This window comes from Pelophylax lessonae (genome assembly GCF_965119305.1).
Source record: "Pelophylax lessonae genome assembly, chromosome: 2".
Taxonomy (NCBI): domain Eukaryota; kingdom Metazoa; phylum Chordata; class Amphibia; order Anura; family Ranidae; genus Pelophylax; species Pelophylax lessonae.
The window spans coordinates 259,389,728-259,407,206 of NC_138769.1; the positions used below are offsets into that span (position 1 = coordinate 259,389,728).

The 17,479-nt window shown below is 43.8% G+C and overlaps 1 protein-coding gene across 3 annotated transcripts in view; it reads right to left on the minus strand.

Moving 5' to 3' along the window:
- LOC309548571 (complement component receptor 1-like protein) overlaps positions 1-17,479 on the minus strand; it is a 588,839-nt gene that overhangs the window by 475,662 nt on the left and 95,698 nt on the right. For all 3 annotated transcript variants that reach the window (XM_082248544.1, XM_082248545.1, XM_082248543.1), the window contains exon 5: positions 15,369-15,551. In XM_082248544.1, the coding sequence (XP_082104670.1) occupies positions 15,369-15,551 (183 nt within the window). The remainder of the gene's footprint in view (positions 1-15,368; positions 15,552-17,479) is intronic.

The following is a 17,479-nucleotide window of genomic DNA, read 5'->3' on the forward strand; positions in this document are numbered from 1 at the left end:
TGATAGAAAAAAAAATCTCAATAAGCATATATTTATTCGTTTGCGCAAAAGTTATGACTATATCATTTCTTGAAGAGCTAAAATGGCAGGGCAGTACAACCCCACAACCCCCCCCCCCCCTCAAAATTGCCTCTTTTTTGGAAACACCCCAAGGAATTTTCTGAAAGGCATGTTGAATATTTAATTTGTTTGACACAGGTGTGTTTGTAAAATGTCAAAAAAAAAATATAGATCATAGTAATCATTGAAATTATATTTCTTTTCGTACATCATGGGACACAGAGCCAATAAATCTTAGCATATGGGTTATATAGCCACCTTTAGGTGAAGGACACTGGCAACCAATTAGAATTGATGCCCCCCTATATAACCCCTCCCACACAGGAAGTACCTCAGTTTTTTCGCCAGTGTCTAAAGGTGATGGTCACTGTGGAGAGAGTCATTCCACATTTTTCTTACTTTCTCTTCAAAAGAAGACAGATGATTATGTTATTTACCCCGATAAAAGATCATTGAATTTAAGGGGTTAGCCATCAGATCCATCCTAAACAGTCAATGAACTAAAAAGATGGTACTGGAGCATCGGGAAGCAGATACAAGGTTTTGCCTGTTATGTTGTCCTTTTTAGGTGCTGGACCCTGGGATCTGGACCCTTGAATACCAAACCCCAAAGGCGCTCCATGCAGGGTGCTCTACAGGTCCAAGGCCGTGGCCCCTCTTATATGGGGGACCCAGTTCTTGAAGGTTGCCAAGACAAAGCTTGCCGTGATGGGTGAAGATTGGATTCCGGTTTTAAAACAGAATCCTGTGGCAGGACTGGGGAGTACATTTTAAAATATTTACTTATTCAGCAAACCTTAACCACTTTAATACAGGGCACTTTCGCCCACTTCCTGTCCAGGCTAATTTTCAGCTTTTAGCGCTGTTACAATTTGAATGACAATTGCGCGGTCATGCAACACTGTGCCTAAACCAAATATGTATTTTTTTTCCCACAAATAGAGCTTTCTTTTGGTGGTATTTGATCACCGCAAGGTTTTTTAGTTTTTGCTAAACAAATAAAAAAAGACCGAAAAGTGTGGAAAAAAAAAAAAAAAAAAAAAGTTTGTTTATGTTATAAAATTTTGTAAATAAATACATTTTTTCCTGCACTGACAAGCACTGATGAGGTCGCACTGGCAGGCACTGATGAGGCACTGATGGGGTGACACTGATGACACTAATATGCAGCACTGATGGGCGGCACTGATGGGCTGCACTGATAGGCACTGATGGGCACCAATGATGGGCACTGGGGGGTGGAACTGATAGATGGCAATGATGGGCGGAACTGATGAGGACGCCGACAGGCTCCCTGAGCACTGATTTGCATCCCTGGTGGCATGGGTGGGCAATCCCCCAAGGGTCTGCACTGGTAATCAATGCTCTGATTACCAGCACAGACCCCCCGTCAGGAGAGGTGCTGATCGGCTCTACTCTACTCGCGCCTGTCAGGCACGAACTGAGGAAAGTCGATCAACGGTACTTCCTATTTACTATGTGACCAGCTGTGATTGGACACAGCTGATCACATGGTAAAGAGCCTACGTCATAGGCTCTTTTCCGGGATTGGAGAGGTGGTGTGTCCGATTGACACACCACACCGCCGATCACCGCTCTGCGGGCCCCCCGGGGGCCTATCCCGATGGACGTCATACAACGTCATTTTACTATATCATTTTACTATATGACGGGCGGTAAGTGGTTAAAAGGTAAATATTGCTGGCATGACGACAAATTGTAAATCTTCGTCTTTAAATACAGGTGTACGTCGCTTGGAGGGCGAGTTCTAACGCCATTGGCGTGCACGTGGATGCCACGTACCATGCTGCACATGCATAAATGAACTGTCTCCAACACACTAGCCTCTGTCACAGGCTGAAAGGGACACAGGGCATCAGCAGCTGGGTTGCGTAAATCACTGTGGGTGTATGTTCCTAGCACAAACAGGTCCTGTATCTGGGGATAATCAGTGCTGTGTGCATTAGGCTGTATAAGCTTTGCACTAGCCTTGAGTACACTTAAAGATAGTACCTCAAGTTTGTCTTGCTTTAAAGCAATGTCTGCCCGAAAAAGGGGCGGGGGGGGGGGGGGTTGTAGAGACACAGTTGGAAAGTCACTGTGATGACACCGTCAGTCCTTGAAGGCCCTAGCCATGTTTCCACTGTGTCTACTCCTAAGAGCCAGAGACACCTTGCCAATCTGAGCCATTATAGTAGCTGCTCCTAGTACTTTTGCAGCAACCTACGTCACGAAGGACGATTTGGCTGTGGCATTGGCCAGCCTTGAGGGTAGGATTGCTGGTATCATTGCAGCATCTCAAGGGAAGAAATGCGATAGATCTCCCTCACCTGAGCCACCCCCTGAGGTTCAGGATTGGGCAGAGGATGTGGAAGAAGTAGCTTTTGATGACCCTATAGAAGGTCAAGCTGAGGTTTCCACTTCTGGGGAGTCTGGGTCAGAGGAGTCTGTATCTACCTCTCAGACCCAGAGATTTTTCAGTCTCTTACTGAAATGGTTTCGGTCTGGATACAGATTTCCTTCCCTAGAGACAGCTGAAGTCCTTTTCGTCTCTAGGCTCATTGCGCCCTACTCATATTCCTCGGACGTTTCCCATACATCCGCTCTTGGAGCAAGAAATGTATAAAGATTGGGACCATCCTGATAGGATTTTTGTTTCTCCCAAAAGGTGTTCATTATTGTATCCTATGGGAAGAAAAGCTTACTAAGAAATGGAATATACTCTCTGTGGATACTTCCATTTTTGCAGTGAGCAAGAGTTTAACCTGTCCTGTGGATAATTCCCAGGTTTTTGAAGATCCAGCAGATAAGAGGTTGGGATCTTTATTGAAAGCCTCCTTTGTGGTTGCATGTTCTGCGATACAAGCAGCAGAAGCAGCCATAGGAGTATGTCAGTCTTTGAAAGACCGTATGAAGCAAGTGGCCAAGACAGTTCCTTCTCAAGGAGAATCTGTGGAAGATCTGTCAGATCTACCTCGCACTTTATGTTTTGCAGTGGATGCTCTTACGGACTCCATAAAGGCAAATGTCACAATTTGCTCTGATATCAGTGCATATGCGCAGAATCCTTTGGTTAAAAAGTTGGTCTGTGGAATTACCTTGTAAAAAATTACTGGCTGGCTTCCCTTTTCAGGGAGAACACCTTTTTGCTGATTATCTGGATAAGTATATCCAAAAGATCTCGGGGGGGGGGGGGGGGTACGTTGCTTCCTGTAAAAAAGGAAGAGCAAGTGTCCTTTTAAAATCCCCAGCACTCATAATACCAGTGCTTCTACTTCCAAACAGTGGCGACAGCCTCAACCATCTGGATCCAGAACAAAGCCTTCAGGACAGGGTCAGAAAAAGCCCTGGACCCAGAAATCAACCAAGTCTTCTACTAAGCCCTCTCTGTGATGAGGTGCCCCCACCTACATGGGTGGGGGAAGGCTGTGGCAGTTCTCAAAGTTTTGGGTGGTATCGACCCAAGTCAACTGGGTTTTCCATTCCATTACAGTACAAACTGTAATTTCGGGTGTTCCTATATCCCTGGTTTATAAAGGTCAAGTTTACCGACAGATCCCCTAAAAAGAAGGTCTCTTTCTGGCTTTGGACCAGCTGAAGCTTCAAAAAGTGATAGAGGTTCCGGAGGATGAAACGTTTAAGGTTTTTACTCAAAACGGTTCATAGTCCCCAAACAAAACAAGGATGTGAAACCTATTCTGGATCTCAAAGCTTTAAACCAGTTTCTGAACGTTCGTACTTTCCAGATGGAGTCAATTCATTCAGTCGTAACCTCCCTGCAGCGAGAGGAATTTCTAGCATCCATAGATATCAAGGATGCATATCTTCAGGTGCCTATATTCCAGGCTCATCAAAAAGGTTCCTACGCTTTGCAATAGAGAACTGTAATTTAAAGTTTGTGGCTCTGCCCTTCGGGCTAGCCACAGCTCCAAGAGTTTTCACAAAGACCCTAGCTCCAGTATTGGCTGTTCTAAGGTCCCGAGGGATATCTATAATATGATATCTGGACGATCCATCTATTACTAATAGATTGGTTGGCTTCGGCTCCAAGCCAAAATGTCCATCAGACAGTTCAGTTCTTAGAACGTCTGGGTTGCATACTAAACTTTGCAAAGGCAGCATTACAGCCAGTCCAGCATCTGGAATATTTTCTTGTGGGCACAGCACAGGCAAAGATATTCTTGCCAGCAAGAAAGGTTGCAGACCTGAAGGATCAGGTTCGGTCCGTAGTAAGGCTGAGATTTCCTTCTATACGTCTTGGTATGAAGTTATTGGGGAAGACTGTGTCCGCATTCGAGGCAATTCCTTATGCCCAATTCCATGCCATACCCTTACAGAACAACATTCTGTTTGCCTGGACCAGAAAGGTTCAGTCTCTGGACCAATCCATGTCTCTGGTACCAAGAGTATGTCAGTCTAAATTGGTGCTGGTTGACCAGAAATCTGGAGAAAGGGAGATTCCTTTCTTCCAGGGACATGGAAATTACACTACACTACTACAGATGCCAGTCTCTCTGGCTGGGGAGCGGTTCTGGGGGAAGCCACTGTCCAGGGGACATGGTCGTGGGTAGAGAAAAGTCTTCCCATCAATGTTTTGGAAAGCCCAGCAGTCAGTCGGGCTTTGAAAAACTGGATGACCAGGCTCCGGGGTCACCCTGTCACGGTACATCCGACAATGCCACGGCTGTGGCTTATATCAACCATCAAGGAGGCACAAATAGTCAGTCAGCCCAGAAAGAGGTGGACTTCATCCTGTCTTGGGCAGAAAAGTTTGTATATTTACAAAAAAATAGTGCACACATGCAAAAGAAATGACTATCAAATATAAAGGCAATCAATAAATAAAAATGGGGATTTGGTCCCACCATATGGCCATATCGTGCTCAAGCCCACCACTACGTCAAAGTACCCCATTGTCAGTGGGTCCTACACTATCCATAAAAAGAAGGATGAATCAAGCCTCTCAACCATTGGAGATACACTCCTTACTGGGAGAGATGTGCAACTGCACTATAAAGGGACTCCTCATATCTGCTTGCTAGTGGACACTGATAGAGTACAGGTGTGGAAGGGTGGGGTGCTCAACCTCAGTCTGGTCAGACCGAATACATTGCAATCAAAACAAAAAGTTGGGGGAGTACACACTGAGCATGTATTTCAAAGCTGGTGCAGCTATAAACCAAGCAACATGCATATTTACAAAAAAAATAGTACACACATGCAAAAGAAATGACTATCAAATATAAAGGCAATCAATAAATAAAAATGGGGATTTGGATTTACTTCATCAGTGTCCACTAGCAAGCAGATATAGGAGGAGTCCCTTATAGTGCAGTTGCGCATCTCTCCCAGTAAGGACTAAGTATCTCCAATGGTTGAGAGGCTGGATTCATCCTTTTTATGGATAGTGTAGGACCCACTGACAACGGGGTACTTTGACGTAGTGGTGGGCTTGAGCACGATATGGCCATATGGTGGGACCAAATCCCCATTTTTATTTATTGATTGCCTTTATATTTGATAGTCATTTCTTTTGCATGTGTGCGCTATTTTTTGTAAATATGCATGTTGCTTGGTTTATAGCGGCACCAGCTTTGAAATGCATGCTCAGGGTGTGCTCCCCCAACTTTTTGTTTGATTGCAGAGAAGTTTGTGCCATGCCTGACAGCAGTTTTTATTCCGGGAATAGAGAACTGACAGAACTGAGTCGTCAACAGATGTTTCCAGGAGAATGGTCCTTACATCCCGAAATTTTTCAATCAATCTGCCTATGCTGGGGGGTACCAGACGTAGATCTGTTGGCATCCAGGTTCAAAAACAAATTGAAGAAATTGGTGTCCAGGACCAGGAATCCACTCGCAGTCGGATTGGATGCTTTGGTGACTCCTTGGGAGGGTGTTGTGCAGAATCCAGCTAGAGGTGAAACCAGCAATTCTGGTAGCTCTGGCATGGCCGAGGAGGGTTTGGTTTGCACAAATCCAGAGATAGGCAGTGACGAGGCCTTGGGCCCTTCCACTGCATCCGGACCTACCCTCTCAAGGTCCGATATTCCACCCTGCTGTACAGTCTCTACATTTGACGACTTGGCTTTTGAAGTCTTAATCTTTAAAGGAGTGGGGTGTATCTGGCCCTGCAGTATTACAGAGTCCAGAAATTCTACATTGGCTGGTGTGAGGCCAGGAAATGGCATCCCTGCAATTATATCATCAGGAATTCTACCTTTCCTTCAAGCAGCTGTAGATATGAAGTTAGCCATGAGCACTATCAAAGGGCAGATTTCAGCCTTATCGGTTTTCTTCCAGGAACCAATCGCTTCCCATTCGTTGGTTCAGACCTTCGTCCGGTGAATGCGACGTTTGCTTCTGCCTGTGAAGCCACCATTATGTCTTTGGGACTTTAATTTGGTCTTGGCAGTTTTGCAAAAACAGTCTTTTGAGCATCTGGGGCAAGTTCCCCTGGTTCTTTTGACCAGAAAACTGGTCTTTTTAATTGCGATAACTTCAGCTAGAAGGGTATCGGAACTAGCAGCTCTTTCTTGTAAAGAGCCATTCTTGATATTTGGCGATTCTACATCCACACCCAGGTTTTGTACCCAAGGTGGTGTCCGCCTTATTTGAATCAGGACATTATACTACCTTCCTTTTTTCAAGATCCTCACTCAGAGGAGGAAAAGTTATTGCATTCCCTTGATGTAATGCATGCACTTAAGTTGTACTTACAGGAAACAACTCGGATGTGTAAGACTGAAAGCTTGTTTGTGCTGTAAGAAGGCCCTAGAAAGGGGTTGGCAGCATCTAAATTTACGATTTCTTTTTGTATTCACCAGGTTATTAACCAGGCGTATGATTTAGTAGGGAAAGTTCCACCTTTTCTTGTAAAAGCACATTCTACCAGAGCAGTAGGTGCCTCTTGGGCACATCGCCATCAAGCCTCTATGGCTCAGATTTGCAAGGCCGCGACCTGGTCTTCGGTGCATATGTGGACTCGTTTCTATCGAGTAGATGTTGGGACCCATGAGGAATCTGCATTTGGCCGCAGTGTTCTGAAGGCAGCGGTGTAATTACACCCCAAAGTACATTCTGACACTTCTCCTGAGTATGGGGATACCCCATGTGTGAGACATACACGACCCCGAAAATCAATCACTGCCTTCAGGCTTTATAAGGGCATAAATTGTTGATGTCACTCCTCACTACCTATCACAGTTTCGGAGGCCATGAAATGACAAGATAGCACAACCCACCCCCCCCCCCCCATGACCCCTTTTCGGAAAGTAGACACCCCAAGCTATTTTCTGAGAGGCATGTTGAGAATTTTGCAGATCTCGCTTTTTGTCAAAGTTTATTTATTTTTTCAAATTTCAAAAAATACATTTTTCATTATTTTCCAAAACAAATGAGAGCTGCGAAATACTCACCATGCCTCTTAGCAAATACATTGGGGTGTCTACTTTCCAAAAAGGGGTCATGGGGGGGGGGGGGGGTTGTGCTATCTTGGCATTTCATGGCCTCTGAAACTGTGATCGGTAGTGAGGAGTGAAATCAACAATTTACACCCTTAGCAAGCATGAAGGCGGTGATAGGTTTTAGGGGTCCTGTACATGACAAGACTGCCAAAAAGTCTCCCACGTGGTGTATTCCTGTACTCAGCAGAAGCAGCAGAATGTATTTTGTGGTGTAATTTTACATGTAGCCATGGCATGTTTGAGCAATCATTTAAGTGACAACTTAATCAACTTAAAACATTTAAAGTGGAGTTCCGGCCTATTTTGCAACTTTAGCGATTCCTGGAGTGCTCGCTATGCTGATCAACAATTAGGCCTTTTCAATTTTTTGGGGGGGTCCCTTACCTTATTTTCAGGGCATTATAGATTGTACTTCCTCCTTATCCCCCCTCTGTGGCCATGGCCACCGACATCACTTCCGCCTTTGCATTGCATCCTGGGAGCGGTTTGTCATCACTCCCAGGAGGCTGGAATCCGGAAGAACTCCCAGAACACTCCCTGGAATCAGGAAGAAAATACTGCGGCATCAGATGCCCACCTCTAAGATGGCCGCGCCCAGACAGCGTTTTTAAAAGTAAGATTTTGACTAATCCAATACTGTACACCTTGCAAGTATGAGAATAGCGGTTCTGTAAAGGGCGATGGATTAGTATTATAGGGGGTTTTAGTTAAAAAAGGTATTTTTAGGCCGGAACTCCGCTTTTAAGTGATAATTTTTCTTTTTTTTTTTTTGTAATTTTCCCGAAACTTGTGGCAAAATATAAAATTTCATTAACTCAACATACCTCTCAGCAAATAGCTTGGGGTGTCTACTTTCCAAAAAGGGGTTATTTAGGCAGTGTTTGAACTGTTCTGGCATTTTATGCCACACATCACACACTCTAACCACTTGAAGACAAAGCCTTCGACACTTGGTTTACATGAAAATTGTTTGTTTTTTTTTAACTAGAAAATTACTTTGAACTCCCAAACATTATATATTTTTTTTAAAGCAGAGGCCCTACAGAACAAAAAATGGTGGCTGTTGCAAGTTTTTTTTTTGTCGTCACACGCTATTTGCACAGAGATTTTCCAAACATAATTTTTGGGGGAAAAAAAAGTTTTAATTTAATGCACAAATACACTATATATTGCCCAATTGTTTGGTTAAAATATAAAATAAGATCTTATGTACATAGATACCAAACACTACATGCTTTAAAATTGCACATGCCTGTGCAGCGGCGACAAACTACTTATATTTTGAAAAGTCTTTACAGGTTACCACTTTAGATTTACAGAGGAGGTCTACTGCAAGAATTACTGCCCGTTTGCGGCGATACCTCACATGCATGGTGCAATTGCTGTTTACATAGGACACCAGATCAAAGCTTGCTTGCATTCGCCTTTGTGCACAAACACGGGGGACAGGAGTGTTTGAATTTTTTTTATTATTTCTTTTTTATTTATTTTGACACCTTCCTTTTCGTGTTTTTTTTTTTTTTTTTTTTTTTTAAATATACCATTTTTATTGTTCTCACAGGGAATTTAAATACCCCCTATGATAGCAATACGTTGCGACAGGTACTCTTTTTTTCCTCTGCCCTTAAAGCATCGGACCACACCAATATTGGTGTGATAAGAAGCTTTCCCAAAGGCGCTGTTTATATCTGGCAAAACCGAAGTCATGAAATGGTTGTAGCTTCCGGTATCTTAGGCCATAGAGATGATTGGAGCCATTCTGGTCTCCAATCAGCTCTATGGTCAGCTGACAGATACACCGGCTGCAGTCTCGGGTTACCCAATGGGACAGGAAAGCCAGAGAAAACCATGGAAGGTGCCTGGAGTCCACTCCCATTGCTTTTTAAAGCAGTCTAGTGGCTAATTAGCCCCTAGGATTGCTTTTAGATCAAAGCTGACCACTGGCTGTAAAAAAAAAAAAAAAAAAAAAAAAAAAAAAAAAAAAAAAAGAAGGATACCAAGATGATGCCTAAATCTGCAGACATCATTCCGGTATGTCAACTCAAAGTCCAGCTATGTACCAGTACATTGCTGGTCGTTTGTTGGGCATATATTGTAAGGTTCTTTTTTTTCCATGCAGCCTGTGGGCTGAACAAAAAAAAAAAAAAAAAAAAGCGAACCTTACAGATTCCCCCATTCACATCAATCGATGGGGGATAAAGAAATCTCTGCCAGAAAGTGTGTGGTATGCCCACCTTTAGACCTCCCAGCATCCACCCACTTCTAATGATGGGCATACATGCAATGTTCTTTTTTTTCCTTCAGCCCAAAAAAAAAAAAAAAAAAAAATATATATATAACAGATATCTCCATTCGCATCGATCAATATGGATGAATAAATCTCTGTCAAGAAAAGTTTTAAAAAAATATATGGCGAAGCATAGGGGAGCTCCGTCCTCTGTGTCCATCCCATCCCCACATATGCTTTTTTTTTTAAATATAATTTTCTTAGTAATTATCAAACATCAAAAAAAAAACTTTATTCAACATAATGCATTCATTACAATACATATTCCCCAAACTATAGTCCTCCCATGTATTTCTTCCCTCCCCCAACTTTGACACAACGCATGAGATACTGTACTATATTGCATGTGTAGTAATGCACTACAAGAAGCGGCCCTCAAAATTATTCTTAATATTTTGATATATGCAGCAGATACATAAAATGTGAACTGAAATAAATATGCATCATGGTTTGTATTTGTACATAGTGTTTGTGTGTCTGGAAAGTTTGTGTATAGGGTTTTTGTATTTTTTGTTTAATATATTTATTTTTTGTAACATTTATTTTGCTTCAATTACAGTAATTATCACCAGGGGAGTGACAAGTTTCCTGCGGACACTATATACACCAGTCATTACATCTCTTTAGAAGACATCAGGGGTCTCCAAATATCTTCACTTTGTGCTGAAAAAAGTGGGGCATAGTATACTACTGTGGGGTGTGAAGTGTAATGGGGCCAAGAATACTACTTGGGGGGGGGGGGGGGTGAAGAGAGAGGGATAAAAGGCAGGCACTACTGTTTACATGCTTTGTGTTCTTCAGGCTGTGTTTTTATTAGGGACTTATTCATTTAAAAAAAAAAAAAACTAAAAATATAGGTTTTATTGCGTGTGTGTGGGTTGAAGTGAAAGGGGGGGCAGGGACACAACTGGGACATATTATGCGTTCTTCATGACATTTTTTTACTGGGTGCTTGATAAATATGTAATAAATAAAATAAAAAAAGGAGGGTGTCACATCCCTGGCCTAAGGTAATGTCTACATGTGATTCAGAGTCTCCGTGACTGAAATTCAATGAAAGGGGCAGGCCAAGGACAGTAAGCATAGGGAGGAAAGGGAAAAAGGACAATGGATATCCTCCACTAAGTAAATGAAGAAGGCTTTATCTGATTTGCTGCAGCTCCTATTTCAACTATGAGAAGATCACTGTGCAATGAAATTAATTTCAGTAAAGGCAAATACCTTGTACAACTATAAAAAGAGTGAAGTTAGGTTTTAAAAACAGAAGTGAATCCTCCTATCCCTTTTAATCAAGGAAGCTGCCATCTTAGCACGGTTTGATTTGCAACTGCCATGATGCTGCACATGTGATCATTTCGAATACCAGCCATTTGATGGTCTGACAGTTTGGTTGAGAGCACAAGCAAAAGGTGACAGTTAGCATCCCTGGCATGCTGTGACCACAACTATTTTGAAACCATTAAATCCATGGGTTTAGTTCTGCTTTAAATACTCCTAAATCAAATTAGTATTAAACCCAAAGCCCAAACTGTAATGTATTGCAGCTTGCTATTTAGATGTGGTGGTTGCATTCATTTTTTTGGATGTATTGGGCTAATGGGTGGAAAAATTAAAATAAATGCCCACATCCCTGAATACAGAGGCGGCTCTAGGCTTTGTGAGGCCTTAGGCAGAATTTAGACATGAGGCCCCACTCACCCCCTTCGCAGAGGTTAACCTCTTTACCACTCGTTACTGTGCTGCTACTGCCGCACAGTGGCTCGTTATCGTCTAGCGACGTAGACCTACGTCGCTGGACTCCTCCCCCTGTAGGCGGCGCTCGCCGCCAGAGGCGGGCTCCCGCTGTTTTCATTCACAACGGGAGATGGGCCAGGGGAGGAGCGGCGGCGATCGCCGCTGCTCTGCCCCGATCGTCGGGGAATCGAGTCTGGAGATCCGCCTGCTTGTGTAAACAAAGAGGGCGGATCTCCTAAGTGACAAGGAGTGAGTGACAGATTGCAGGGTTCAGCATAACTGAACATCTGATCTGTCCCTGTGTCACTCAGTCACCTCCCCCCACACACGTCAGTAAGCACCAGGCATACATTAACCCCTCCCTCTCCAATAAAATTAACCCCTTCCCTGCCAGTGTCATTTTTACAGTAACAGTGCATATGTATAGCACTGATTACTGCAGTAATGTCACTGGTACCCCCAAAAGTGTCAAAAATGTCAGTCAAGGGTCCGATCTGTCCGCCCCAATGTCGCAGTCCCGCAAGAAAAAAAAAAAAAATCGCAGATCGCCGCCATTACCCGTTAAAAAAAAAAATAAAACACCAAAAATGACAGAAATCTTTCCCTTAGTAAGTAAACGCAATAACTTTTGCGCAAACCAATCAAAATACGCTTATTGCGATTTTTTTTACCAAACATATGTAGCAGAAAACAAATTGGCCAAAAATTTAAAAAAAATTGGTTTTTACATCTTTTTTGGGGGGAATTTCATATAAAAAAATGTTAAAAATATTGTTATTTTTTCAAAATTGTTGCTGTTTTTTTGTTTATAGCGCAAAAAGTAAAAATCACACAGGTGATCAAATACCACCAAAAGAAAGCTCTGTTTGTGTGAAAAAAAAGGACGTAAATTTCGTTTGGGTACGGCGTCGCACGACCGCGCAATTGTCAGTTAAAGTCGCACAACGCCGAATCGCAAAAAGTGGCCCAGACGTAAGACAGCAAAATGCTCCGGTGATAAAGTGGTTAAGGAAGAACCCCAAGGCCGAGCATCTAATTACTGCTGCTTGTGTGGGTGGGATGTGTACTGTGGAAATCACATGGGATGAATAGGAGAGGGATGGGACTGGGAACCATGGGGTAGGGGAGAAAGAGGAGGGGGTAAAAAGGGGGGAGTGGGTAAATGATTAGGGATGGGTAGAGGAGAACTGGAGTGAGACTGAGGGATCCTGGTCTGTATAGTGATAAAAAAAAAAGAAGGATTTGTGCTTGAATGAGGGGGAAAGACAGACAGGGGGACAGACAGGGGGACAGAGGGACAGACAGGGGGACAGAGGGACAGACAGGGGGACAGAGGGACAGACAGGGGGACAGACGGGGACAGACAGACAGGGGGAGGGACGGGGGGACAGACGGGGGGACCGACAGACGGGATGACAGACAGACGGGATGACAGACAGACGGGATGACAGACAGACGGGATGACAGACAGACGGGGGGACAGACAGACGGGATGACAGACAGACGGGGGGACAGACAGACGGGAGGACAGACAGACGGGATGACAGACAGACGGGATGACAGACAGACGGGATGACAGACAGACGGGGGGACAGACAGACGGGGGGACAGACAGACGGGGGGACAGACAGACGGGATGACAGACAGACGGGATGACAGACAGACGGGATGACAGACAGACGGGGGGACAGACAGACGGGATGACAGACAGACGGGATGACAGACAGATGGGGGACAGACAGACGGGGGGACAGACAGACGGGGGGACAGACAGACGGGGGGACAGACAGACGGGGGGACAGACAGACGGGGGGACACACAGGGGGACAGATGGATGGACGGACACACAGGGGGACAGATGGATGGACGGACACACAGGGGGACAGATGGATGGACGGACACACAGGGGGACAGATGGATGGACGGACAGACAGGGGGACAGATGGATGGACGGACAGACAGGGGGACAGATGGATGGACAGACAGGGGGACAGATGGATGGACAGACAGGGGGACAGATGGATGGACAGACAGGGGGACAGACTGACGGATGGACAGACAGAAAAGAAAGAAAGGAGGGGAGGGAGAAAGAAAGGAATGGAAAGAGATGGAGGAAGGGTGCCCCTTTGATCCGAGTACTCACTGGAAGGGATGGATGGATGGATGGATGGAGGGAGAGATCAGGATTCAGGCACCATCTTTCCTCTTCTTGTTCCTGGTCTGCAAATTCTTCCCGCCTATACCTCATCTTCCGAGATGAAAACTGTCGGGGAGTGTGGGCGGGGCAAGCACAGGTGGAGAGGTCGGGAGGAGGAGCAGAAGCAGCTCTCTCTCCTCCCCCGTCTGTGGTCTGTGAGGGAGAAGTGTCAGCGCTGCGGCTCCAGTATTTGGCTGTGATCAGGAGATGTCAGTGAGCTCCCATTCCGCGGTGAGCTGCTCCTGATCACAGCCCCGATTTCGTAGCAGATTCTCCTGCTTACAGACTGGCCGGGACTTTACTGATGGCAAGGAGATCCCTGCTGCCAGCCTCAGAGGCGGCTCTGTAACTCGGCATATTAGGCGGCCGCGAGGCCCCTGTGAGTGCGAGGCCTTCGGCGATCGCCTAATTTGCCTAATTAGAGAGCCGCCTCTGCCTGAATATGAACTACAAGAACTAGGAAGTTCCCTCTGAGTGGGATTTTGAAGGGCACTAGCATAGAGTACAGAAGTGTCAAGGAAGGTTTATGTAAAACAAAGTTGTAAAGTTTCTTACAAAATACAAAAACTCAAAAAAAGCACAAAAATGTAATGTAACATTACAAATGGATTAAAATTAAAGGCGATTTAAATACATGAGTGACCAATTTTCATGTCTACTATCCACAGAGGTGACAGTGCAGGACTGGGTTTTCCGAGGTCCTCTCTGTGTATAGTAGACATGAACGTTGGTTACTCATGTATTTAAACCGCCTTTAATTTTAATCCATTTGTATTCTTACATTAATTTTTGTGCTTTTTTGAGTTGAGTTTTTGTGATGTCCTCCAGCCAGTTTTTTGAGTTTTTCGTATTTTGTAATAAACTGTACAATTTGGCTTTACATAAATCTTCCTTGACACTTCTGTACGCTATACTATTGCCCTTCAAAATCCCACTCAGAGAGAACTTCCTAGTTCTTGTTGTTCATTCGCTTTTTTTCTATGTTTTTTTTTTTTGGCAACCCCCCCCCGTTTTCACCTGATGATCTGACCAGTAGCACACCTCCTGTATTAAAGTGCCTCCACTCTGAATGACAGAACAGGGGCACCTTTGGACAGCAGCATTGTTAGTCTGGGAGGAGGGTAGTGTTAGATGTACTAGAAGATTTAAATACACCAACAAACTGAAGCCAAACTCCACCTCACACTTTATACGCAGTTACAGCAAACACCTTTTTGGTATAAAAGGTTTTACATAAATAAAAAGATAATCATCGTAAGCATGCTTGTCAGGATAGTCTCAATACTCGAACTGCTACATCTGCAGGGGAGCTTGTTCAGTTTAAAAACAGACTTACTGGCCAGATGAAAAGCAAGCCTAAAAAGAAAAAACTAATGCAGCCATCAAATCTAAGAATTAGTGAGTTGCAATATAATAAAAAGATTTGCTTTAGCATTTAATAACGCTTTAAATAATATGTACATATGCTACCAATACTCAAATGATTTTCAAACCCGCTAATGTTGTGAAATTAAGTAACTAAAGAAATCTGAAAATATATCATTATTGGCTAACAAAAAAAACAAAAAAAACTTACACTTCTGTGCAAATGAAAATGCAGTGAAAAAAAACCTACATGTACTTACCAACACACTTAGGGGCATCAGAACTCCAATTTCCATAAGCAGTGCAAGATATAGAAGGTTGTCCTATGAGTGCAAATTTTTTTTCATTGCACTCGTATGTTACACTGTTTAGGTATTCATAATCTTCCTTTTCAGGGCTAAATGATCCATTTGTAATAGGGTCTGGAGGTGCACAAATCTGAACTGCGGAAACAAAGAACAACTGAAAATTAGAGGTCTGCAAAATAATAATTTCAAGTACATCCAAGTCAAAACTGAGCTTTTGCCATTATGGATGGAAAAAAAATTATTTTTTTTTATTGGTTGTCTTCATCCCACAGGAGGGAATCATTCCTTGGTCCTGGAGACATAATATAAACTGAAAGGAAATCTAAAAAGAGATACTAAAGCTGGCCATAAACGGATCGAAATTCAGCTGGTTCAGCGGAGTCTGGCTGAATTTCGATCCGTGTGTATATGCTCCCACTGAACAGAAGTTGATCTAATAATCCACTTCTGTCGAACGGGCTTATTGGAAAACTTATGATCAGCCAAAGGGCTGCAGCTGCTGATCAGTATATTCTGACAACAGAGTCCACACTGTCAGACTACAGTGTCTCAGTGGGGAGGAGTCCTCTATCCACCTCTTCAACTCCTGTTCTATTGAAAACTAACATTTTGGACTTGCGCACTTTCTGTTCTGGTGACAATTGCCACCAGTACAGAGAGGATGAATCTACCCAACTGAGAAAAACATACAAAAAAGGAAGAAAAAAAAAAAAAAAAAAAAATGAATGAGCTTTTAATCTTCCTTGCTCCACCCAATTTAGTAGCCAATGCATATAAAAGATTACAATATCTTCTATACAAATATATTGCATTACTCTGAACTGAGATCAAATTTATTTTTTTATTGCATTAAATATTTTTTTAAATTCTGATCCTTAATTTTTTTGCAAAGCAAGGCTGCCAATTTACCCTATGGTCCCACTTATGTGTTTTTTAGTTCATTTTGCAGTTTGCAGAAACACAAAACAGTCCATTCACCGTGTTTTCCTATGGTTCACATCTATGAGTTATTCAGCTGGTGCGTTTTTGGAAAAGGTCAGGGACATTCTTCCCGCAGCAGATTCTGTTTTGCGTGTAATAGACTTCAATGGACCCACACCAGAAACGCAAGTGTTGCATTTTTACATGCATTTCGCGTTTGTTCTTTTTCTCTTTAAAACACACACACTTTCACACAATGTGTATAGCTGGTTGCTAAGGAGTGGGCTTGCAAAAAAATAAATAAGGGGGAAAAAAAAAAAAAAAGTGTGGGGTCCTCCCTCTCGATCCATACCAGGCCCATCGGGTCTGACATGGATTTAGAGGGGAACCCCACGGAAAAAAAAAAAAAAAAAAGAAGGACAAAGAAGGGCCGCCCGCCGACCCGAAAAAATACATTTAAAAAACACTCCGCCTTCTAGGATGGCCGCCCGCAGAATGCCTCCTCTGCACTTTGACAGTTATTATATAGGTAAGGGGTGGAGCCACCTGGCAAAACCACCTGGTGGCCCCACCCCTTGTGATGTTACAGGCCCAAGCATGCACCAGCCCGTAACATCAGAAGGGAAAGGGCCACCAGGTTAACGTAGCCAGGTGGCCCCGCCCCTTACCTATATAAGAACTGTCAAAGCGCAGAGAAAGCATTCAGTGGGCTGCCGCCCCAGAAGGTGGAGCGTTTTTATTTTTCCGGGTCGCGGGGCGGTGTGATTGAATGATTTACATCGAGGGACACTATTTTTAATTTTTTAATAAAGGATTTGTCAAAAACTTGTCTCATTTTTATTACTTTGACACTTTTTTGGTGAATGGGTAGGAGTACAATGTACCCGATACTCATTCACATGGGGGGCCAGATCTGGGGGCCCCCTTGTTAAAGGGGGCTTTCAGATTCCGCTAAGCCTCCCACCTGCAGACCCCATAACCACCGGCCACGGTTGTGGGGATGAGGTCCCAAAGCACCTCCCCTTATGTTGAGGGCATGTGGCCTGGTATGGTTCAGGAAGGAGGAGGAGTGTGCGAGTCATATGTTAAGGAAGTTCCCAAAAGCACCCATCCCCCATGTTGAAGGTAAGTGGCCTAGTATT